Source organism: Capricornis sumatraensis, chromosome 15 (assembly GCF_032405125.1).
Source record: "Capricornis sumatraensis isolate serow.1 chromosome 15, serow.2, whole genome shotgun sequence".
NCBI lineage: Eukaryota > Metazoa > Chordata > Mammalia > Artiodactyla > Bovidae > Capricornis > Capricornis sumatraensis.
Window position 1 is genome coordinate 30,938,954 of NC_091083.1, and position 26,211 is coordinate 30,965,164.

The following is a 26,211-nucleotide window of genomic DNA, read 5'->3' on the forward strand; positions in this document are numbered from 1 at the left end:
AACACAAGATTGTAAAATAATCACCTAAAGGAAATAATCAACCACATCTGTATACAGGCAACGCAGCCACCGGCAATCGGTGAGGGCAGGGGGAAAGTTTGCAATGGGTTCCGCGGTGAGTTTCTAAGTTTGTCGGCATCAAGAGTTACCCTCCACCTCACAGAAAGAGAAAACGAAGCTCGGAATCGGATGACACAGTAAGTCCCGGAAAATGTCAGGAACTGACCACAAAAAGGCACATCTACTTCCCGACGCTAGAACACTTAATCGGAGAAGCCTAGGATTTCACCGACCGGAAGTTCCCCTGCCCTCCAACAAAGAGGGCGCCGGTCACGTGAGCCAATCATTGCTAAACGCGACGTTCACGTTCTCCCCGCCCCCTTGAGGTCGTTTCCGCCCAGAGCTCTGAAGTAGCCAATCAGTACAGGCCTGAGAAGGCGTGCGTCTGACGTCAGAAGCAGGGGCAGAGAGGAGTTGGAATTTTGGCGGGTCCGGCTGTGCAGAGTAAAGAGGTGAGGAGCCGGGTAAGAAGCGGGTCTGTGAGTGTTGAGCGGTGGTTGAGGGACCGCCGAAGGCGTCTGTGTGAGAGTTTAATGAGCTCCTAGGGCGAGAGGCGCGGAGCTCGGGGGCGCGCAGGTGGGTGAGACTGGAACTAGGTGAACGCTGAGGTGCCTTGGGCCGAGCGCTGGGCTGACGCGGGGCTGGGCGGCCGGGAGGGCCTTGTGTGCGGAGCCATGGACGGTTCCGGAGCTAGGAAAGGCGGGTAGTTCCGAAAGGCGCCGAGAGGTGCCAGGCGTTCGGCCGTCCAACCTGTGTAAGGGTCCATTTTTTTCTCTTTAAAGATAACCGTTTAAAACGTTTTCTAAATACATGCCGTTTGGACTTTCTCTTTTATAAATTTATGCTTAAGTTTATGATTTGCTGATAGGGGTGCAAGGCTCCCTTCACATCTACTTTCGTGTTATCCAGTTTAAAGTGGGTGAAAAAATGAGAGTAAAGTCGCTCCGTCGTGTCCGATTCTTTGCTACCCCATGGACTGTAGCCTACCAGGCTCTTTCGTCCATGGAATTTTACAGGCAAGAATACTGGAGTGGGTTGCCATTTCCTTCTTAAGGAGATCATCCCGACCCAGGGATTGAACCCTGGTCTTCCGCATTGTAGGCGGGCGCTTTACCGTCTGAGCCAACAGGGAACAGATAACAGGTACACCGTAGTGGAATGTGCGATAAAGTCGTGAAAGCAGTGTGGTGAGAGGGTTCCAGGGGCCTGGTCAGATAGAGTGGTCTGGAAAGGCTTAGAAAAACTGATAGTTAAGCAGAGACCGAGGAATGAGAAGGAGATAGAGGAGAGCTATCCAAAGAGGCCTGAAAGCACTTGGGTGTTCAAGAAGTTCAAAGCAGGCTAGTCTGGATGAAGCATTATTGCGGGGTTGGGGTTGGATAGAGTGGTTGTAGAAAAAATGAGGAAGTGAAAGTAGGTAGGAGAGCGAGTAGGCTTTGTAAATTTTGTTCTAAGGGCAATGGAAAACTAATTAGAATTTTATTAAGGGAATACTGCGATCTGATTTATGTTCTTAAAAGACTGCAGATATTGCTGAGGAAAGAAAAGATTATTGTAGTGTTTACACAGAGGATAAATTTCAGAGGGGCAGAGAGTCTAATAGAGTTTTCCAGGCAAAAGATTGATGGTGACTTGGACTAGGTTTTTGGATGAAATTGGGAAGAAGTAGATTTTCAACTGAAAGAGTTGAAAACCACCGAGTGACTGAGCAGGAGGTCTTTACTGGCAATCAGGGAACGGTGTTGTAATTAATGTTTCCCCAGTAGCGGGCTCTGAGGTATACCCTGAGTTCCAGATACTGAACAAGGCTCAGGGGATGTGATCCTATGCCTCTGAGATTTCTCCCAAGTCCTCACACTCCTTTCAACCTTCACTCCCTCCATTCTTTCTTCCCCCAGGACCAGCACCCAGATGCCCTCCTTAAGACATCAGTACTCATGATTTTCCCACCTGACTCCTTAGGTCAGAGTCTTTCCAGATGGCTCATTGGTAACAGAATCCGCCTGCCTGTGCTGGAGACGTGGGTTTGATCCCTGGGTGGGGAAGATCCCCTGGAGAAGGTCATGGCAACCCATTCCAGTATTCTTGCCTGGAGAATCCCATGGATAGAGGCCTGGTGGGCTACAGTCCATGGGGTCCCAAGAAGTCAGCCACGACTGAGCACCGGAGCACAGCACAGAAGATTTTAGCAATATATTGAAGAAAGAACCCTTAGCATTTGTCAGATGGTCCTAGATGATGGGGGTGGGGGGTAGGGTGGGAGGGGGGTTGGTTATAGAAATGACCAAGACAGTTTGCCCCTTTCCAACCCTCAGGAACCTTACAGTCTTGCAGATTCCCCAGTTGACAGCACAGTGCCAGACACATGATGGATTGTAGGAATGTCTGGTAAATAAATGAAAAGAAAGCACCATAATTAAAACTTGACATCGAACTTATCAAGATCATATATATTATAGAGCACTTATAAGTTAAACAATAGCCTAGAAAATTGACACTTTTTTCTTGTAGTTTTAAAAATCATTTTAAATGAAAAGAGGAAAGTGCACAGGATAATATAAAGTTATCCTACTTAGCTATGCCAGCTATTCCTCTGAGTGTCATAATACCTGTTCACATTTTGTCTCATCCGTGTAATCTAGTATCACACAAAACAACTCTGTACCTCAACAAGTTTGCATAACAGTAGGTTGCAGACAAGACACATCATACAAGGGACTGCATCCATACAAGGAGGGAGGGAACGTTGGTGGTGGGGTGAGAAATGGCCAGAGCCTGGATTAATTCTGAGCTTAAGCTCCTACAATTTGTAGGATGCTGGATTTGTTGGATATGTAATGTGAGAGAACAGTTGAGAGTGATTTTTTCCTACGTTGATTCCACACAGCCAAGGTTCTGCATTGCTGCCATCTCCTGCGCCCCTGATAAACTCCTTCAGTTTTCCATCACCACCGTTCACTTGACAGCATGGATGGTGAGTCCTGGCAGTTTTCTCAGTTTCCTTTTGTTTCGTGAAAAATCAATCTTTTGTCCATGGGCTTGTTGTTACTTATCTCTCTCTTTGTCTCTTAGTCACTAAGTCGTGTTCAGCTCTTTTTGCTGCCCCATGGACTGTAGCCTGCCAAGCTCCTCTTTCCATGGGATTTCTGAGGAAAGAATACTGGAGTGGGTTGCCATTTCTTTCTTTAGTTGTTACTTAAATCACTTATAAAATAGTGAAAATAGCTACCTTACCCTCAAGCATTGTCTGAGTAGTTCAGTAGAAATCTCACTTCAGTCAGTGAATGTTATTTGTTTTAACCAGGTGCACTTTCTGTTCCTAACATTGGTTGTCTTTCATAATAATGATGGTTGGCCAGGCACTGCTCTAAGATGTTATGCATACAGTTGGCCTTCCATATCTGACGGTTGCCCATCTGCAGATTCAACCAACTGCTTGCATATAGAGAATATTTGAGTGGAAAAAAATTCCAGAAAGTTCCAAAAAGCTAAACTTGAGTCTGCTAAGCTCTGGCAACTATTTACATAACACTTACATTGCACTGGGTGTTATAAGTAATATATTAGGGATTTGAGCATCTGTGGATTTTGGTATCCATGTTACTTTAAAATATTTATATAAATTGTTTCACACTACGTATTACTCCTCTCCTGGTTTCATTCAACATTGCATGTAACATTGATGCAAATCAAAATATGGTTTCATTTTATTTCTTTCAATTGCTGTATTTCTTTTAATTACAATCCATGATAAGATTGAATCACATTTTAGTAATCCATTTTCCAGTAAAAGGCATATGGGTTCCAATCTTTTACCACTATAAACTATGCTGCAATTATGTTGTTTTCTTTTGTTTGGCACATGTGTGAGCATTTCTCCCTACCACCTCACCAGCATCTGAGACATCATCCAAGATTTTTTAACTAATCTGATGGATGATTTTAAAAGGTAGCTCACTATTTTAATTGCATTTCCAGGATTACTAGTGAGGTAGAGAACTGTTGGTTTATTTATTGGCCAGTTGGATTTCTTCATTCTTGATTTACCTGTTTCTTTTATTTGCTCATTCCTACCTCCCCACAATTTGGGCATGATTCCTTTATAAAATCAGGCATTTAAAGCACAGGCATTAAGGATACATGATACACTCCCTCACTGAAAAGATGGGGGCTGAAATCTAGAGAAGTTAAGGGCCTGTTCAGGATCACATGATTAAACAGGTCAGCACAGGAGCCTGGGTTAGGATAGAGACCTCTAGATCAGCAAACCAATACGCTTTCTACCACTCTACGCTCGTTGACCTCAGAAGGAAATGAGCCAGTGGTCAACTCCGGGTCTTGAATCTGATGAAAGAACCTAAAGCTTAAAGTCAGAGATTGCATAATGATTAATCTGAGTTGCTTAGTCAGCAATGATTCCAAGACTGCAGGGTGTAGCAAGAGAGAAGAGGCTACTTGGCTACCCAGGTTCCAAGTGAGATAAACACATCCCCAAAACGGAGCCAAGAGGCCCTCCTCTCTCTCCCATTCCAAGCTGTTACAGAGAGCATGCCCTGGGAGAGGCCTGTGCCCAACACCACTGGGAACCTTGGGTGAGAAAGGCTGCCTAGTGGCTCCACACTCTTGGCCTTGAATCTATCTTTTCATGAGAAAACCAGGGCTGATCTCTCTCTCACTATGTACTAATAAATATTTTGCACATATCCCTGCAAAATGAACAAAATTTAGAAGTAGTATAAGAATTTGTCAGAGCTAGACTAAAACCACTTCAACAGATTTCAGTATCAAAGGTGAACTCTGAAGTGAGGCTGCCTGGGTTCAAATTCCAGCTCTTTCACCTCTGGCAAGTCACCAAACGTTTGTCTTGTCTATTTTGCTCTGAGGAAAAAATCAGTTAATACAGTCATCCGTGGTATCCACAGGGCATGTATTCCAGGACCCTGCATGGATACCAAAATCCAGATGCTCAGGTCCATGATATGTTAATAAAATGGCATATTTTTTTGCATACAAGCTACACATATCCTGTACACTTTAAATAATCTCTAGATGACTTGTAATACCCAGTGCAATGTAAATGCTATGTAAATAGTTGCCAGATATGTTAATGAATATGTATTTATGTTAAAAGTATGGAGAATGGCCTTGAGTGATACATCAAAATTAAGACAGTGATTATACTGGAACCTGGTGGCTATGGTAAGGATACAATTTGACATAATAAACTTCTAATGTAAAAGCCAAAAGCAAACATGATAAAAGGTTGTGTGTGTGTTAAGTTGCTTCAGCCATGTCTGACTCTGCGACCCTATGGACTATAGTCCACCAGGCTTCTCTGTCCATGGGATTCTCCAGGCAAGAATACTGGCATGGTTGCCCTTTCCTTCTCAAATAAAAAGTTAATTATGGCTAATTCTGGTTGATGGGATATGAGTACATTTAATGTAATGCTTTGTAACTTTCTGTAATTTTTAAAAATTATTCAAACAATTAAAAAGTAGGGGAATGTATACATCTAGGAACTAAATGTATACTTAGTATGATTTTCAATTATTCCATTGTAGATTGAATTTCATATGCAGGAAGTCATCTGATTAGCTTAAGTAGTGTAGATAAAGAGATCTAGTCCAGTGGCTGGCCCACTGAGATAACTAAGCAGATACTGGCCCCTACTTTCTTAGCCTAGTGCCCGCCAAGAAGCACTTGGGGAGAAGAAAGGTAGAAACAAGAACGATAGTTACATATACCAGCCAAAAAGGTGAATCTGCAGTCATTTTAACTGCGTTATGAATGTTGAATGTTTTGACTCTGCTTGTCAGTGGCTGTTTTTCACAGATAGGCTTCCTTTTTTTCCTTTTTCTTCTTTTTCCCATAGGGGAGGAAGATGATTTGTCTCTGCTGACTGCATTGCTGGAGGAGAATGAGTTGGCCTTGGATTGTAATTCAGAAGAGAGTCAGCCCTTGACCCAGGAAGATGGTGAACCTGACTCATTTGATGAGCTCTTTGATGCTGATGGTGATGGTGAATCTTACACAGAGGAGACTGATCAGGGAGAAGTGGAAAAGGCTGAAAACCAAAAGGAGAATTTGGCCACTCTCTTTGGAGACATGGGAGACTTAACAGATGAGGAAGAAGCTCCTACATCGCAATCAACTAAAGAGAGGGTCGTCCCTGCTCCTGCTCCCAGTCAAGGGAAAACTAATCAGGAGTTACAAGGTACCCTAACCACTTGCTTTCTCTAATTTCTTTATGATAGACCAGATGAAGACTACTCATCTGACAGCTTTCTTCAAAATAGCTGCTGAGTCAGGGGTAGAGATACATGACTTTGCAAAAAATATTGTAGAAGTTAGTGGAGCAAGCATTTAAAGCTAGCATTTGAGGTCACAGCAGTCCCTGATATCAGGGTCAGCCAGCTATAATTGAGCCTTTGCAAAATGGCTCTAACATTTCTCACAATTATTACAGAAAAATAATTCTTTGGGAATTAGCAAAGGGAGCCAGAGACAAGACTACAAAGCCACCACATATTCTGTTTGAGCAGAAGACCTTTTCTGAACAGATCCATCTAGTAGTGGCTTTTTCTTTCTTTCTTTCCTTTTTTTTTTTTTTTTTGTGTGTGTGTTACAGATTTTTTTTTCCTGTTTTTATCATCTCACAAAAAAGCAGTATGACAAGGTTTTTAGTTCATTGTTTCAGGAACATTGGAGCATGTAAGTGACTTGTCCCAGGTCACTTATCCTAACCTGTATGATTAGGATTCCAGGTGGATTTTGGCTACAGAATTTCTATTTTAATCCCAACAGGAGATTCAAATGCTTATAAACATCAACTAGAAAAGGTTTATCTATATTAGTTAGTTTTATGAAGTTGTTGTTTAGTCACTATAGTGTCCAACTCTTTTGAGACCCCATGGGCTTATAGCCCACCCAGGCTCCTATGTCCATGGGATTTCCCAGGCAGGAATACTGGAGTAGGTTGCCATTTTCTTCTCCAGGGAGGAGTGCCGTTTTCTTATTCCTGACATCTTCTCTGATATGTATCTTTTTAATTTACATATATATTTTTAATTGAAATATAGTTCATTTACAGTGTTATTAGTTTGAGGTGTATTGCATAATGATTTGACATTTTTATAGATTATGCTCCATTTAAAGTTATTACTGAATATTGGCTTATTCTCTGTGCTGTACATTATATCCCTGTATCTTATCTGTTCTGTGTTTTAAATATGGAAAGCTTCACAAATTTGCATGTCATCCTTGCTTAGGGGCCATAATCATTTCTTGACTCTTAAGAACTTGTCAACCATGGACATGTATCTAACTGTCAGTAGTACAAATTCATAATCAGCTTTGGTATTAGAGATTTGTTTGCTGGAAATACCATGTTTACTTCTCTAAGGGGAACTATTTAAAGTGCAAAAGGTAATTATGAATTCTCAGTATGTGATTCTGTTATGGGTCTCAAGTTTTGGAGATGATGGATAGACATCAAAAATCATTTCAGCGCTCTCATTATGTATGGTATTTCATCTGGTCTGGTTTTTAAATCAATATATTTTTTCCCCTAGATGAATTAAGGAAGTTGCAAGAGCAAATGAAGTCCTTGCAAGAACAGCTGAAACTAGCGACAATTAAACAGCCTGCAAGTCCAGCCCTTTCATGTAAAACCCCAGGTAATCAAACTAATTCTAGGGATAGTATGCATTTCTGTTATAAAGAAATCATAACGTTACTTCTGCATCCAACTCCTGATGAAACAGTTTTTTAACCCCTTTCTAAATTTTCTTTACTAATTTCTTTTAACCAAGTAGATAAGTCTCCACGTCCCCCTCTTAAGGAGAAGAAACTTCAGAAAATTCAGGAGTCATTGTGCTTTTCTGCGGAGCTTGACGTCCCTACTCTACCAAAACCCAAGCGAGTGGCTCAGACACCAAAGGTCTCACCTGCAGGTGAGTACTCATGACCCCTAGTTTCTCACTGCCTGGGCTCTGTTTACAATATATTTTGGTACTATTATGTATGGGTGTGTGTCTTGGTCTGTCTTACCTGCCCATTGAGTAAAGTAAGTTTCCTGGAAATGGGAACCATGTTCTATATTTCATAATCTTTGTGTACATCACAAAGTGCTTAAAAAATACTTGGGTAGAGAATAAATATTTAAATGCATAATAGATTCAATTTTTTTTTGGTTCTATAGTCCTGTAGTTGAATTATAGTGAAGTATAAACACTGGGTTGAGTTCTTATGCTAGAAAGCTAGAGATTTAATCTTCAGGCTGTGAGACTGAGGCACAGTGATCTCTTTAATAAAATGGTCAAGTTTTATTTGAAGCCAGAGGGTTCATTCTTATGAAAAGTCATCTTTGCCAGGAGGATATAGTGGTACTCAAATCCTGTTTCAGCACATACGTATATTCACACAAAATAAAATGTAAAGGATTTGTAAGCTCTGTGTATTGGTTTTGTTGTACTGTCTTTTTGCCCAAAGCAATTACTCTTTGGAAGATCTAAGAGAAAATGACCTGGAGGTAACTTGGCTTAGAGTAAGCAGCATTTTATTGATCACACATGTTCAAAAAGGCCCTTTTGACTACCATTGGCATATGACACAACAATAGAGAATGGCTGTAGCCTCTGTGTGTTCATATTTATTTGACAACAGATGATATATTCCATGCATCCACTTATTAATGGTGTTTATTCCCTTAGGAGCTCTGGTATTACTAAAGTATTTTATTAAACAGTGTCCAAAGTTGGGTTTTGAGATGGTGAGATAAGGTCATGGTTTCTGGCGATTCTAAAAAGTTCTAGGGTTACCCTAGCCCCTGCCTTGGGAGCAGTGATCCAAAGTCACTTTGAAAGTAAATACCAATCTTATTTGAGAGAGAGTTATACTTATTAAGGAGAATACCCAAGCTTTCCAACCCTCAGGAACATTATCAAATGCTTGTAATATATGAAAAGAACCATATCAGAATATCCTGGGTCCCCTAACATTCCCATGACCACCCCCATCCCCACTCCCGCACATACACACAAGTAAAATTAAATGAATTGAAATGAAACAAGAAAGGGAAGCTAAATTTGAATGTCTTTCAGGTAGAATTTGACCTGTGCACAAATCTCCACTAATTACTGATTTCAGAAGGAGGGCTTTTACGCCTTCTACCACAGTGCTCTGTATATGGTGACTGTTCAAGAAATGGCATTGCACAGAGAAACTGTTTTAGGGTAGAACTGATGCAGCCACTAGCGACTTGTGACTAATTAGATTACAAATTTAGGCATTAATTTCCTTAGACACACTGGTCAGTTTCAGGTGGTCAGTGTCCATTTGTGGCTGGTGGCCACCACATGGACAGCAGTGGTATAAAACATTTCCATACGCAGGAAGTTCTGGACTACACTGCAGAGGTTTGGGGGTAGTACAGAAATGATCCTATGGGATACTGTTATTCTCTCAAGATTTGACAGGTGTTGATTAAAAAAGAAACAATTCTAATAAAAAAATGTTTAATTATCAGTGTGGTTTTTATATTTTCTAGAGCCCCAATGCTCACCTTTGAAGATGACAAGTGTACCCTCCCAACCACTACGAACAACTCCTGGGAACAAGCCTGGTGGGATGACTAGGGATCAGAATACAGGGACACCCAGGAGCTCTGGGGAGATGGCTCAGGCAGTCTCCGTGGAAGCCTTCTCCGGGCTGAGGCTCAGGTCAGTAATTGTGACAGCCCTATCTTTCACTCTGCTCGTAGGCCCCACAAGATGCCTCTTCCTCGTTCCTAGGGACTGAGCCTTCCAGAATTAGTGTGTTTGTACTGCTGAGTCACATGGGACGTATAGCTCTTGTACTTTACCATACTAAGCCTTTGGCACTGAGTTTGACTCAGTGTCTTTACATATGGATAAGGAAAGCTTTATCTTGTTTGTGTAGAGAGTAAAAGATATGTGTTCTTAAGTATGAAATCAATAAATAATAAGTACTGTTATTTAACCAGAAACTAGTAGGAACAGTGGTGGAGACTATTCTTAAATACCTAAAGGAATATACAGTTTAACCAGGATAGTAGTACCTTCTTATAATTAATGTTAATAGAAATAACTGTGCTCTTTTGTTATGTGGAGAAATTAAGATATTCAGGCAAAATACAAATGGGGAGTGGGAGAGAGGCTCAAGGGAGAGAAGATGTATATACACGTACAGCTGATTCACATTGTACAGCAGAAACTAACACAACATTGTGAAAAAACAATTGTCCTCCAATTTGAAAAAAATAGAAACGCATCCCAGGATCAGTTCAGGGAAAAACCTGGACTTCTAAGTCTTCTGTGTCTACTGCCTTGCACCTCTGTTATTACTGCTCTTGAAGCCCTGGGCAGAGATGACATCCTTACTCTGAAACCAGATTGCCTTTAGTACTGAGCAGCCAAGGGCAACCCCTGTAGAACACCTGAACCTTGTCAACCTAAACTAAAACTGCTAAGCTTTTAAATTATATGTTATTGGGGAGAACAAGTGACTGTTGACATGCAATAGAACTTTATTGTAATAACTCCATACTTTTCAAAATTAGGGGTGGGGGATCAATATTTTAATTATATTTGAGACAGAGTCCGAGGAATGGAATATAGTAAAAACTAACTGAGGGAACTTCAGGCTTCTTTTTCAAGGTAAATGTGGCCCTCCTGAGATAATACTGCCTTTCCCAGTGGAAACGCTCTAGAGGTAATAAAGATGTTGCTCATGTGAGTCTTGCTATACATTTGAACTGAATGGAAGTAGACGAAGTTGAAACTAGTCAGCCAAAGCTTCTGTAGGGCCTACAAATTTAGGGGGTTGCAGAGTTGTTTGAATCTTTCTCATGATTGTTCTACTGAACCTCAGAACCTGAAGATGCTCTGTAGGATCGTAGCTTCATAGTAACCTGTTAACTCAGAAATCAAATAAGGAAAGGATTTCTCCATTTATGTCAGTGTTTCCCTCCTGAATATTCTTTATTGTTGAGTTAGCCCTTGGAGTTTCTAGTCTAGAAAACTTGTGAAAGAGTCAAAAAGCTTGTTTTCTCCTGACTGCTTTCTTTCGTCCTATGATCCAACATGGAACAAATTTTAATATTCAACTAGAGAAAAACAGTTTGCAAATTTTATGAGTTTTAACCAGTCATTAGAAACAAGAATATATTAATTGAAGCTCGAGTCAGTTTTTTTATTATGTGAAAAGGTTGGCTTTTAAAAAATCTAATTAGAAATAGTAGAGCTTATGACATTCTTACAGAATTGATGGAATTGAAATATCTTAATATACCTAAGCAATTCATGATTTTGTATTAAAATCAAGAGATTATTTTTAAAAGAATATTATATTAGAATTCATAAGAACTTAAGTAATTTGTGGTCTTTATTTTGTACATAAGTCCCAGTTCTACATCCATGGAAAAGCAAACCTGGTCTTTAAAATTATCTCCTTTTGGGGAGGACGCCATGCTGTATAGCATGGGGATGTTAGTTCCCCAAAAAGGGTAGAACTTGTGCCTGCTGCAGTGGAAGCACAAAGTCTTAACCACTGAACAACCAGGGAAGTTTTACCTGCTGAAAAAATATGTGCCTTGTACTAAGCCTCCCTGAGAATAGGTGCTTTAGAGATTTCTGTCCATAATATCTCTTCTAACTAATTTGCTACAGTGCCAGGTTATCTCTTAGAGTAATAATCTACCAATTGCTGGTGTCTTGACCCAGAAAGCCTCGAGTATCCTCCACAGAAATGAACAAGAAAATGATCGGCCGAAAACTTATCAGACTGTCTCAGCTCAAGGAAAAGATGGCAAATGAGAAGCTGGAAGAAATAGACTGGGTGACGTTTGGAGTTATATTGAAGAAAATCACTCCACAGAGTTCTAACAGTGTAAGCTATTTTATTAATCAGCTGTTTCATCACAGATTGACAGTGGAGACTCATGTTCTTGATTTGTTACCCAGAGCCCATCAGTGTTTCATTTTGTAGTCATGGCTAGTAAGTTCTCAAATTGCCACACCATCACCTGGTTGGTACCAGAGGGGGAGATGTGTAAGGAAGGCCCTACTTAAAGAAGGTCTGATTACGCTTTTTATTGTCCACATCATTCTTATTCATTTTACTTGTTGTTTGGTGATGCCTGTGGATGCCCTACGATTCTGAATAATCCCTCTTGTGGAAGGGGAGCACGTCCTCAAAGACCATTTGAAGAGCCTTACTAGATGTAAGATGTCAGTCACCGAAGTCATGATATTGCTGACCTGGGCCAGTACAGGATGGTACATTTCATTTGACAAATATTACAAGAGGTCTGATAAGTTTTAAAATCACAGTTGACTGAGGAATAACAAAAATTATTCTGTGGCCAAGTCAGAAAAGCTGGATTCTAAGCCTCATTCTCCATTTATCAGGAGCCTTGTGGCATTAGGTGGCCCTTACTCTTTCTTTAAGGACCTCCATTTCCTTATCTGTAAAATGAAGGAATTGTCTTTTGATTACCTGAAAGGCTGTCTCTAAAATACTGCAGATTATCTTGTTCAAAACTAATTTCATTCTCCAGTTTTGATCTTGGCCAACCTTAAATTTTTTTATGAATCTGACACCAGGGGTTGAGTTTCAGATTCTGAGTCCTGCTTTATATCTGGTCTGTCTCAGTAAATGTGATTTAGAAGCATTGAACTGAAACTTCCTCATTAATATTAAAATAACAATGATAAATAATATTTTAAAATACATATCAGTAAATTTTTTATTGGAATATAGTTGATTTATGATGTTGTGTTTTAGGTGTACAGCAAAGTGATGGTTATACATATGTAGATTTGTTTCATGTTCTTTTCCACTATGGTTTATTACAGGATATTGAATATAGTTCCCTGTGCTTTACAGTACTAGTCTTTATTGTCTAAATATTTTATATACTAGTTTGTGTCTGCTAATAACAAGTTTGAAGAAACAAAGTTAACAAGAAAGCCATTTCTTTCTGAGGCTTGCCTTTCTTTACCTTCATTTCTAAAATGAGAAGAGGCATACCAAAGCCTTGAGAAAGGATTAATTTATAATTAACAGACATTCTGATGATAACCTATTCAGACTAGGTCATGCTTAGATATCTTCCACAGTAGAACACTTGGACTGTAAATGAAGACATTGTAACCCATTGTTCAAGATTTATTAAAGATAAGCATAAATGATTTGCTCCAGGGGAAAACATTTAGCATCTGGCGACTGAATGATCTTCGTGACTTGACGCGATGTGTATCACTGTTCTTGTTTGGAGAGGTTCACAAAGAACTCTGGAAGACTGAGCAGGGTTCTGTCATAGGGCTGCTCAATGCAAACCCCATGAAGCCCAGGGATGGTTCAGAGGAGGTAAGACTGTTTCCATTGTTTTTTTGTGTGTGTGTGTGGTCTTTATAACTTAGCTGAGTTCTATCAAAAACCTTTATGCTGGTCTACCTCCAGGTAATAAGTCAAGCTTTTGTATTATTTTGACTCCATTTTACTGGCTTTTTGTTTGTCATTCATTTCTTACCTGTCAGTATTCTGAATTTCAGACTACGCTAAAGTATTTTATGACAGCTTATTTCATTATATTTTTTCAAATTCGTTCCAAGCTTCCTGGAATTTATTTTTCAGTTCTTGGGCTCAGGTTCCCTTCCATCTCCTATGAATATCCTTGATAGCATCAGCAAGGAAGGGTTTATAGTTGAGGAGGGTTTGTTCCATTTGTTAGTACAATCATAGCTGCAACTTTACGAATTTTCGTTTTTAAAGTGACTTTTCACAGTCTTAAGCAGCATTAGAATTTGGGTTACTACCTACTGATTCTCTAGTAAACTGCAAACCTAGGTACAGTGTGAACACTTAACAGTTTCTCCACAGATGTCAACAAGAGGCTACTGCTTCTGTTATAGACACATTGTATCAGGAGGAGTAAGAGACAAAGTTGTTGCATTCATTGCTTTCAGGAGAGAATACCAACAAATCTTCGTTTATTGGTTTGGAAGGTGTTTGGCCACAAGTAACAAAAGCTTCGTGACAGTTCTTTGTAATGGTAGACACTGAGGTTTTTGTTTTTCTTAGATAATAAAAAATCCAGGCATAGGCAGTGTAATAATGCCCTAACACCAGGGCTGGTGTCCATAAGTCTCTCAGATTTCCCTCTTGGTCACAAGATGGCTTGAAACTCTAGCCATCATATCTCCACTGAAGCCAGGAAGTCAGCCAGCCTCTTCCCTGCTTTTATAGAAAAGCAGAAGCTTTCCTGGCTACCTTCCCTGCAGACTACTACTTCAGTCTCATTGGCCAGAGTGGAGTCACATGACAATCACTAGCTGCAAAGAGTGCTGGGAAAACTGGGAACCTGCTCCATCACTTAAGGCTGAGCGTTAGGATTCTGATAGTAAAGATGCAGGAGGGAACAGAGAACTAAATGTCTTTTTTCCCATTTCTACAACTGTTTTACAGAGCACTGGCTTCAAATCCCAGGGCACTGATGAGGAGGACAAAAAGCCTAACTCATGCCAACCGTTATTATATCCATTCTTGCTGGTGAGGGGCCATACCTTTGTTTGCTTTTAATTCCCACTACCTCTTTTTCTACAGATATGCTTATCTGTTGATCATCCTCAAAAGATCTTAATTATGGGGGAAGCTCTTGACCTGGGAACCTGTAAAGCAAAGAAAAAGAATGGAGAACCATGTACACAGATTGTGAATTTGGTAGGTTTAAGCTTTGTTGGGGTGGTTTTTGCTAAAGAAAGAAATTAATAAGAATAAATTTTAGGCACTTGACCTGTAATGACCTATTTGGAACTGAGTTTCCTACATAATAGGAAGAATCAAAGAGAGAAAGTAAAATGTGTGGTTAATAATGGCCAGTTTAAAAAGCTGAGGGCAGGGGAAGGATTTAACTTCTTAGGAAACTGATCTTTTATTACCAGCTGATCGGGAACTTTAAGAAAGACAGAATTTTAATTTGCCCTCAATTCTTTCTAGTGTTGAAGATCAAACACTAATGATGAAATACACTGCAACCTTATTTTAGCCAGTATATAACTGTATTCTACCTTTTATTAGAACTCTCTTTTTTGAAAAGTAACATTGTACTGAGATAGAATGCACGTACCGGACCATTCAGTTGTGAAGTGCACAATCTAGTGATTTTAATATATTCACAGGGTTGTGCAATCATCTCCACCAGGTAATTTCAGAACATTTTCAGTCCCCTTCTAAAAACCCATACCCACTAACAGTAATTCTCTATTCCCCTTCTCCTCTAGTCCTGGCAACTGCTCATCTATTTTCTGTCTATAGATTTGCCTATTCTAGACATTTCATACAGTGGAATTGTATAATGTACAGCCTTTTGTATCTAGCTTCTTTGGACTTAGAATAATGTTTTTAAAATTCATCTGTGCTATGCTCATGCTACAAAGCCTTTTATCAGCACTTGATTCCTTTTGGTATTTGAATGATACTCCATTGTATGGATAGACTACACTCAGTTTATCCATTGGTTGATAGATACTTAGGTGGTTTTCATATCTGACTGTTAAGGATAATGCTGCTGTCAACAAGCATATACAGGTTTTTATGTAGATGTCCATTTCAGTTGCCTCAACTATATACCTGGAGTGGAATTGCTGGATCTATATTTAGGTTTTTGAGGAACCACCAAACTGGTTCCCCCAAGTGGCTTTTACAATCTCCCTAGCAGTATGTGAGGGTTCTAGTTTCTCTGACACTTTGTTACTGTCTGTCTTTGATTACAACCATCCAAGTAGATGTGAAGTGGTACTTCTTAGAGCTCTTTGAAAAGACTGGATAATAGGTTCTGGTTTCATCTCTTTTTATTTCACTCATTGCTGTCTAACAGATGAACTAGTGAGCAGGAAACAGGGAAGAAGGAGACAGTTGGAAAGAGGTCTCAGGGGAAGTATACCTGTCAGATCACAAGAGCTGGACCATTAAACCTCCATTGTCAGCATCTCTTTAAGTTTCACCTAGTTCAACAATACTTAATAGTTTCTCTTTGCACCTTTCACTATAAGGGTAGCATTTGTCTGAGAGTCAACCAGAGAAACAGAAAGGAAATTGATTTTGTTTTATTTTTTAACTTCTGTTGAGGTAAAATTCACATTGTGTATAGTTAACCATTTACGTCAGTAATACTTAGTATATTCACTTTATTGTCCAACCACCAGCTCCAGGTTTCAGAATCTTTTCATCACCCCATTAAAAGACACCCCCTAGCAATTAAGTAACCATTTCCCTGATGACCTATAATCTGTTTTCTGTCTCTGTGGATATATGCCATAAAAGGAATCATACAACATGGGACCTTTGTGTCTAACTTCTTTCATTTGGCATAACATTTTGAAGCTTCATCCTAGAAACTGACTTTATTTCCGTTGTAGAAAGAGGACAACGGCAGTTTGAAAAGTGCCACTTTTTCTTGTACCCAAATAGTGTATTCAGAATTTAGTCCCCTTAAATTTTTTCTCTTAATTTCTATTGAGTATAGTTGATTTATAGTGTTGTGTTAGTTTCTGGTATACAACAAAGTGAATTAGTTATGTATATACTTACACCTGCTCTTTCTTAGATTCCTTTCCCATATAGGCCATTACAGAGTACTGAATAGAGTTCCTTGTACTATAGAGTAGGTCCTTATTAGTTATGTATTTTATAATAGTGTGTGTGTATGAATCCCAATCTTCCAATTTATCACCCCCACTCCACCCCCTTACCTAGAGGATGAACTTCTAAGTTGCTTCTTAGCTGTGGATAGAGAATGATCTCAGAAGTTAGCCGGGAGGGTTTTGCCCACAGAATAGCTCTCTGTGAGGCTGGGAGAAAGGAGTTGTAAAGGAGTTGTGTCCATTAACATTGTCCCCGGCCTATTGCCCTAATGTTGATACAGCTGCTCTTTCTCTTCACAGAATGACTGTGAGTACTGTCAGTATCACATCCAGGCCCAGTACAAGAGGCTTAGCGCCAGGCGAGCTGACTTGCAGTCCACCTTCTCTGGAGGCCGCATTCCAAAGAAATTTGCTCGCAAAGGCATCAGCCTGAAAGAACGGCTGTGTCAGGATGGTTTTTACTACGGAGGCATTTCTTCAGCCTCATATGCAGCCTCAATGTAAGACATTCTCAGAGCTTCTTTGAGGGCTGGGGTCTTCATTTAAGAGTAAACCCAGGACTTCTCTGGTGGTTCAGTGGTTAGAACCCCATGCTTCCATTGCAGAGGGTGTGAGTTGCATCCCTGATTGGGGAAGTTCTGCATGCTGTGCTGTGTGGCCAAAAAGGAAAAAACAAAAAGCCCAGTGGTTGTCCCAGTCCTAGAAGGTTTGTACAGGTTTTATCTTTTATAACAAGCTGCCTAAAACAATGGAGCAGAGGAGAAGAGACCCAAAACAAGGTTACTTCATTCCTGGGAAGAGAGGAAAACACACTTAGAAGGAGGAGAAACTGAGTCGGGCTCTCCTGATCTTTAACAGGGAGCCCACACTTTCTCTTTGGCTTCTAATGTGAATAGTCCAACTTGTCAGGACTGATTGGTCACTGAAAGTGTTCATCATAGTGTTGACATCCTTGAAATCATTTCCATTGTGAGTGTGAGGTTGTAGATCTTAGGGAACCCACAATGAATTTAGTGAATGAATATGCAGAGAAACCTCACAGGGAAGGGGGATACTGCTGAAGCTGGTACTCCTGGGGATCTCAGCCTCTCCCTAGAGTCCCTGAGTAGGTGACTGATTGCCTGTCACCTGACTCTATAAAATACATTTAAGGCAGGGATTTGGCTCAAGGGAGCTATAGTTGGTCCAAGAATAAAACAGATTTTGTCCTCAATCCAAGAGACATTGGGCTAGAGGACTCTCACCTCTATTTTGTAATATCAAGAACATTTTTAAGGTTTAAAATAATGTCTGTATTTTAGCAAATTGCAAAAGGCAGTGCACATAACATTATTTTTTTAAACATGTACAGTTTAGCCAAAAGAAGACAATAAAAACCGTCTATAATCCCACCATCTAGATAACTGTTAGTTTTGGTATATATGGTTTGGGGGGGACATTTCCCATAAGTATAAATTTTTAAGAGTATAAAATGAGGTCATAGTATGCCTATAATTTACAATGTTCTTCTTTCCCATAAAAATAATGAATTTTTCTTTGTGGAATATTCACTTAACGGCATTATTTTTAGTGGCTACAGTATTCTTTCACATGGCTCTGATAATTTAAATAATTCCCTATGGATAAACATTTATAGTATTTCTAACTTTGAACAATACAAAGCTTCCATTAATATCCTAAATTTTTGCATAGGTCTAAATGTAAATCCTAGACTTCTTGATAAGTCCTACTCTTGATCAAAGTGTTGGCATATTTTTATTTCTTTTGCCAATTTACTTTTCCAGAATGGCCTTCAAGCAAGTTTGTAGGTTGCCTGTGTTAGGTCTGTGACATAATGCACACACCAGTTAGGGTTAGGACCATGGTATTAACTACAGTCTACTTAAAAGGAGCTTTGAGAAACATTGACATTTTGTAACGACTACTTTTCTGCCTTCTTTACCTCAGAGCCTTGACTTTCAGTGGTTTTCATTTTCCTTTTCAGTGCAGCTGCTGTTGCTCCTAAAAAGAAGATTCAAACCACTCTAACTAACCTGGTGGTTAAGGGCACAGACTTGATTCTTCAGGAAACTCAACAAAAACTAGGTAACTTTGTTTCTTTCTTCATCTTAAATTTGTAGGCTTCAGGATTGAAAACAGTTAGTTCCTAACTCTAAATTATACTGAGTGACATCACCTAAAGTAAAAGAACCAAGCTTCGTTGGCAGCATCTTAAGCAATAGCATATTAGCTGTGTCTTAGGTTTTTAAAACGTCTTGATGTATCTGGGTCTAACTCTTAGTGTCTGGCACTAGAATCAGTATTGTCAACTTCTGTCTTTCACTAAAACAGGTACAGGTCAGAGAATGCCACCTCCGCTCTGTCCTTGGGGCTCTGTTTATAACAGTGGTCAAAGTCTAGCATGGACCCTTTCCCGTAGTGTACAATCCAGAAATAGTGTGTAAAATGACCCCTCAGATAATGGTATTTTAATCATTTTTCAAAGTAAGATATTTGTCTTACCTTTGCAGTCCTACTGGTCTGATATTAGAGGTTAAGGATTCTCTTTTCTCTTGATATTCCATCTACTTCATTTTACAAATGAAAAAATTATGAAAGCAGAGTTTAAAAAGGAATAAGATACATGACAGAAAATAGACTGAATTTTGAATCCCCTGAACCTGATATATATTTCAGGAATACCCCAGAAGAGCTTGTCTTGTTCTGAGGAATTCAGGGAATTGATGGACTTGCCTACATCTGGAGCCAGAAACTTGAAACATCATTTAGCCAAAGCCAAGTCATCAGGTAGAGTCAGCCTGCACCTGCTCTAGCGTCCACACCTGAGACCCTGCCCCTCTCAGAACTTCCTCAGCCTGTGGCTTATGTTTTAGGGATCGTGGGGAGCCCGAAACCTGCTTTCCAGTCTATCTCAGCATCAGCCCTCTTGAAGCAACAGAAGCAACATATGTTAGAGATGCGGAAAAAGAAGTCAGAAGAAATACAGAAACGGTAGGAGTCACAGGTTTAATATTCCCCGTTTAGATTGCTCATCTCATGAATTCTGGGGCTGTCCTAATAGATTTCAGAAATGTAACTTTGGATTTGAGGTGATTGGCCACCTTTTCAGCTTTGAAAGTTTTTAAAAAATAATTTTAGCATAACTTTTAAAGTTATAAAGCATTTAAAGGTAAGTATTTCTGACTGATGCTAGTGAATCCTGAGACCAGGTACTACAGGCTGTAGTAATGAATGTCACTGTAGAAAAGAGAAAGTAATGACATACAAAGACAGTTTTGTGAAAAAGGAGAGTAGACTGTGGCCAGTTTGCCACCTGTTTCTCAGTTTTGTCAGTTAGGTTTTTTAATTACAGTCTGAGCCAGTGCATGGCTTCTGCATTTGTTCAGGTCAGTGATAAAATTGAGACGCTGAGAATAGTCATTTGAGAAGCAAAATCAAGTGGAAATGGGTATGGAAAGTAAATGAATCAAAGATTCTTGAACTCAAGTTATTCGAATGGTAATAAAAGCTATGGTCTGCAGGTACCCAGTGTACACTGACCACCATGCTTTACACTGTACACATGTCACATTGGTCCTTATCATAATCTGTGAAGTGTTATCCTTGTTTTGTGACTAATGTAACTGAAGACCAGAGAGCTAGTAGATGTTGGAGCCAAGTTTAAACTCACACCTACCTGTTCTACTCCAGTGTTGAACCATTGCTGTCCCAGACCTGGGCTCTTGCAGGGTATGTGGTTCCATAGGGGGTAAAAGGCTATTACGAGTCAAGAACAGATGCTTTGGAAAAATAGGGGAACAGATTTGGCCTCAGGTGGATTAGTTTGAGGTCCTGGTAGGCTATCTATAGCAGTATTCATCAGGGGCCTACAGATGACATGAGTGTATATGTATATACATGGACATATGTGGACCTTGTGGGGAGTGGAAAGTACCTGTCAGTTTAATGGCATTACAGTTTAAAGTTTTTCAAAGTTTTCCTGGCCAAACATAACTTACCTTTGGACAGCATCTGGTAGGCAGTTTGTAGACTCAGCCTGGAACTTACAGGAATGAGAATAATATGGTCGTGAAAAGAAGACTGGCTCAGGATTACCTGGTACTAGTCCTCAGCCTGTCACTTAATGGGCAGTGGGGTCTTGGGCCTGAGTTTCTTCATCTCTACAATGAGAGGTTTGGACAAATGATTTCTGACCTTTGTTATTTTTACATGGCCCTTGAAGCCACATATGAAGGGATGGGGAAATTCAAGAAAGAGGAGATATCTTATACAACAAAAATTAACACAACATTGTAAAACTACTATACTAGAAAAATAAAATATCATCTTAAAATTCTTAAAAAAGCCCATATATAATCAGTGTGAATTATATTAATAGCACCCTTCTTTTATGATTTCCAAATGTATCGTGCGTGTTACCTCATCCTAGTAGAATAAACAAAATACACAGATTCAGTGAGTTCCTGAAGCATCTCAGCTAACCAGAGGGCACAGCTCACCTTCAGGGCTGAAGATGCTCCATATACCAACCCCACTAGAAAGCCAATTGATAATCAGTTCTAAATTGGTGAAACAATTAGCATTTATTCAGTGAAAAGTCAGTTAACTGAAGAATTAGTGAGGTTAGTTTTGTTTTTACTATGCGCTAATCTGAATAACCAAGGATGGAAAATTATTTTACTGACGACTACTTATCAGCTGGTGGCCTGTCTGTGGTCTCCCAGTCTGTGTGTTTTGTGCTTGTGTGCGTAGTTTGTGACTGCCTTTTTCTTTATAAAGCTTTCTGCAAAGCTCCAGTGAAATCAAGAGCCCAGCTGTGCCATCCTCTTCTCAGCAGCCCCCTTGTCAATCTCCACCAATGGGGGCTGAATTCCCCAAGATGAAAGGAACCCCAGCCACGCAGATGCCCAAGCTTGGAAGAGGCATCTCAGAAGGAGATGATGTCCTCTTTTTTGATGAGTCACCACCACCAAGACCAAAACTGAGTGCCTTAGCAGAAGCCAAAAAGGTAACTGGCATCTGTTTTCTTCACCACTTGGACTTGTATTCTGTGAGACATAGCTGGTGCTTCAAACTTAATATACCCGTAACCAGAAAGACAGTTACCTCATACCTATTTATTGATCATGATAATTAGAGTCAAAGGAATTTTAAATGATAATTGGTATCAACAGTGCCATTAATTTAATCCAAGAAAACTAGCCACTGTCTCTACATTATTTCTTGACAGGCTGCAGGAGATAACATGGAAGAAATCTTACGTAGAAGCCCCGTCTGTAGACAGCTAGAAGCTAAATTGCTCTGATTGAAGTGGCAGTTGGGGGTGGTCAGAACCTCTCTTCCTGAGTCACGTTGCCCCCAACTTGAACCTGTCTTCTCTGTCCTAGTTAGCAGCTAGAATCACATGAAGAGCAAAGGCTAGCTGCAAGGCAAAGCCACACCTTCAGTAATAATAATAGCAATTACACACCTATGTTACTATTATTCTGTGTCTGATATTTGTGCATACGTGCTATTTACTGTGTATAAGTACATGCTTGGCTTGCATTATCTCATTTTATTCTTGCAACTACAACCCTAAAAGATATGGTTGTCATCTTCATTTTACAAATGTAGAAACTGAAGCTGAACAATTAAGTCAGGTTATAAACTAGTAAGTGGCAGACTTGGAATTCTTTTTTCTGTTCGAAACAAACTGAGATTTGGTTTGCTAACTTACAGACCTGTTTTCCCTTCTTTGAAGTTTTAATGATTGTGTTAATAATGCTAAGTAAAATGAAGATATATTTTGCTAATGTATGTTTGAGAACTGCAAGAATTCACTGGTTAATTCATTGGAAAGGGATACAGAGCTACAGATGCCTATCTTATCGTTTAGATTTTTATCTCCCTCTCTTTTCTGTTTTCCTAGTTAGCTGCTATAACCAAATTAAAGTCAAAAGGCCAGATTCTTACAAAAACAGACCCAAATAGCATTAAGAAGCTAAAGGAACCCCAGGATGTCCTGGAAGTGAAGCAACGTGTAGAAAAGAACAGCACATTTTCTCCTCAAGGTACTCCAAATGGGAAGCTGTCCAGTGGGGAAAGACACCACTTACAAAGGAAACGTTCCAAAACATAATCAGCCTGAAGGCTGAAAGACTGAAAGTGAAAGTCGCTCAGTCATGTCTGACTCTGCGCCCCCATGGACTATACAGGCCATGGAATTCTCGAGGCCAAAATACTGGAGTGGGTAGCCTTTCCCTTCTTTAGGATATCTTCCCAATCCAGGGATTGAACCCAGGTCTCCCGCATTGCAGGCAGATTCTTTACCAGCTGAGCCACAAGGGAAGCCCAGTACTGGAGTGGGTAGCCTATTCCTTCAGCAGATCTTCCAACCCAGGAATTGAATCGGGGTCTCCCGCCTTGCAGGCAGATTCTTTACCAACTGAGGTATCAGGGAAGACCTTGACATCAAAAGTCATTATTTTTTTTCTACTTTTCCTCTATGGAGAGGACCTAAGTAGAATTTCTGCAGCTGGAACTGATTGTTTTTTATAATCACGTTGAATTAAAATGAAATTATGTACAGTTTAAAATCTTGAGATTACTCATTGTATTTTTGCACCTATATATTAGTATAAAGATTTACTTTGCTTTAAAGGAGCAGACCTTATTTTAAATTGCCCTATTTTAATTTTTAAAACTGAAGCTGACAATTGTCACTTTAACCTCAATTTGTAGATAGGAATTTTGTTGTTGTTGTTACCTCTTTTCATAATTGGCCCTTATTTTAAGGTGAAAAAGAGATTTTAATTTAGTGATCAAACCTGCCATCCCCTCCCTCCATTCTAGTTTGTACTTCTCAGTTCACTTCTTCTAAGAGCCTCCCTTTGTTGGTACCAGGGGAGGTAAATTCAGTTTGAAGGGCCTTATGGCTGGAAACACAGAGCTGGGGGAAGCTGAGTTGGTGAGACACACTGACTCTCTGCAGTTCCTCTGTGACAGCTCACACTTTTTCATTCTGCTCTAGCTGAGGATGAATTGGAGCCTCCCAAGAAAAAAAGGAGAGAGCAACTTGCCTACCTGGAATCTGAGGAATTTCAGACAATTCTAAAAGCAAAATCGAGGCACACGGGAATCTTAAAAGAGGTAAGAAAGAGCCCAGAAGGTCACAGGTAACAGAGCTATCCTCTGACTCGGGTGCTCTGTTATGGGACTCAGAATTTGTTCCTGTAACCTCAGCTGAAACATTAGTTGTATGTTGGTTTGTTTGAATTTATTTTGAAGAACAGGAATATTGCTAATAGATTTTAGCTTTGCCTTTGCTGCTTTGAAGAGTGTCATTCAACATTATTTAAATTTACTTTGGTTTTAAAGTGTTTCAGTCCATATTTTATAATAACTTAATATTGTATAAAAATATCAAGTTACTGTGTTGTACAAGATATCAAAGCACAATTGTCCCTCCATAACCATAGGACTTGTCCGGTTGCACTTTAGGAACAGTCAGTGTATATTAAAACCATGCACGAGTGTCGTAGCTGCTACTGCTAAGTCACTTCAGTCGTGTCTGACTCTGTGCAACCCCATAGACGGCAGCCCACCAGGCTCCCCCGTCCCTGGGATTCTCCAGGCAAGAACACTGGAGTGGGTTGCCATTTCCTTCTCCAATGCATGAAAGTGAAAAGTGAAAGTGAAGTCGCTCAGTTGTATCTGACTCTTAGCGACCCCATGGACTGCAGCCTACCAGGCTCCTCCATCCATGGGATTTTCCAGGTAAGAGTACTGGAGTGGGGTGCCATTGCCTTCTCCAAATGTCATAGGGTTGTATATAAATAAAGCTATTAGGTTCAAAAGTTATAATAGGTTTTCCATCAACATGGATGCCCTGTAAAACATTCAGAACAATCCTTTGATGTATAAAGTACTGTTTCATGCACTGCAAAAGGTGTAGTGTTTGTGGTCCCTTTCAGTAGCAGGGGTAGTGGTCACTGAGATAACAGAAAAAGTGTTACAGCAGATTTTTTAAATGTCCCTTATTTAGTGCCAGCATGCCAAGTGATCTACCTTTCTTTTGGTTAATAAAGGACTAAGGAGACAATTAAATATTTTTCTACTGGACTCGAGACTTAGGAGAGAAGCTCAAGCAGACCCTGAAAGACTATAGAGCCAAGTTCCCTGGCACTTTATGCCTTGTTCAGCTGTGCTGACTTGAACTGTGACCACATTCTGTCATGAATAGCTCTCTGCCCTCATACCTACACATTGTTCCAGACAAGCAGGGATTGCTCCTTCCAAGTGCTTGGTCTGGGGAATAGAATCAAACAGATGGGGTACCATCACTGAGGAGGCATCCAGTACCTCCCATAAACTAGTCTGTGTTGGAACATTAGTAACAGAAACATTACCCTTCTGGGTCACACTTGAGCTCATGACACTGCTAATCACGTCAGTAGTTTAAGTTTGTGTTTAGTGTCTTACACATCACCAGATGCTTTCATGCCTTCTATTTGTCCATTAAGGGCTTATTTCTACTTACCATCTTTTGGGTTGCAGTTCACTGAGCCATGCGTTCATACAGTTAGCTTGTTTCTTCAGGTCTGATTTGATTATTATTAAACAACTGCCTGAGTCTGTATCAGATTTGGTTCAAGGTCTTCTGGGTGTCATGTCACTCCAGGCCGAGGCTGAGCTGCAGGAACGCTATTTTGAGCCTCTGGTGAAAAAAGAACAAATGGAAGAAAAGATGAGAAACACCCGGGAAGTAAAATGTCGAGTCGTGACATGCAAGACGGTGAGTGCAGGAGACGGCTCTCCCTGTGGCCTGTGGGCTCGGTGACCTTGCAGGGTGTGGAGACTCGGTGGGGTGTGGGGCCATGTTTTGTGACCGGAGTCCTGCCTGGGTTTAGGGTCGTTTAATTAGGCAGGACCCCAGTGTTCTCTGCTCCTCAAGTTTTTTTTGGTTTGTTTTTGGCTGTGCTGGGTCTTCATTGCTGCGTGGGCTCTTCTGTAGTTGCAGCCATTGGGAGCACTGCTGTCTAGTTACAGTTTGGCTTCTCATTACAGTGGCTTCTCTTGTTGCGGAACACAGGCTCTAGGGAGCACGGGACCCAGTCATTGTGGCTTGTGGGCTCCAGAGCACCGGCTCAGGAGTTGTGGCACATGGACTCAGTGTCTCTGTGGCATGTGGGACCTTCCTGGCCCAGGGATTGTACCCAGCTCTTGCAGGTAGATTCTTGACACTGAGCCACCAGGGAAGCCACCCTTCTCAATTTTTAACATGTCCTCAATCCTTAGTTTCCAGTCCCTGGGGCCTTAATTGAAAAATTTGACTTGGCATCAAATGTGATCAACTACTTTTATTCCCTTTTGCTCAGGGCCTAACGTATATGTCCCCCAGAAAAGTTCTTTCTGTACATGTTTCCTGGCATTACCATTCCTTTTGAATATACCTGCATGACTAATCAGCATTGTGAGCGTGTGTAAGAGGAAGAAGAGGCTT

The 26,211-nt window shown here is 40.3% G+C and overlaps 1 protein-coding gene across 2 annotated transcripts in view; it reads left to right on the forward strand.

The window, feature by feature from the left end:
- Window positions 1-2,954: 2,954 nt before the first annotated feature.
- MCM10 (minichromosome maintenance 10 replication initiation factor) overlaps window positions 2,955-26,211 on the forward strand; it is a 32,567-nt gene continuing 9,310 nt past the window's right edge. For both annotated transcript variants that reach the window (XM_068987427.1, XM_068987426.1), the window contains exons 1-16: window positions 2,955-3,034; window positions 5,936-6,277; window positions 7,635-7,739; window positions 7,878-8,015; window positions 9,611-9,782; window positions 11,805-11,970; window positions 13,285-13,452; window positions 14,689-14,805; window positions 17,028-17,227; window positions 18,712-18,812; window positions 19,404-19,514; window positions 19,601-19,718; window positions 21,507-21,735; window positions 22,639-22,780; window positions 23,740-23,858; window positions 25,390-25,503. In XM_068987427.1, coding sequence (XP_068843528.1) covers window positions 3,028-3,034; window positions 5,936-6,277; window positions 7,635-7,739; window positions 7,878-8,015; window positions 9,611-9,782; window positions 11,805-11,970; window positions 13,285-13,452; window positions 14,689-14,805; window positions 17,028-17,227; window positions 18,712-18,812; window positions 19,404-19,514; window positions 19,601-19,718; window positions 21,507-21,735; window positions 22,639-22,780; window positions 23,740-23,858; window positions 25,390-25,503 — 2,349 coding nt within the window. In that variant the 5' untranslated portion in view covers window positions 2,955-3,027. The remainder of the gene's footprint in view (window positions 3,035-5,935; window positions 6,278-7,634; window positions 7,740-7,877; window positions 8,016-9,610; window positions 9,783-11,804; window positions 11,971-13,284; window positions 13,453-14,688; window positions 14,806-17,027; window positions 17,228-18,711; window positions 18,813-19,403; window positions 19,515-19,600; window positions 19,719-21,506; window positions 21,736-22,638; window positions 22,781-23,739; window positions 23,859-25,389; window positions 25,504-26,211) is intronic.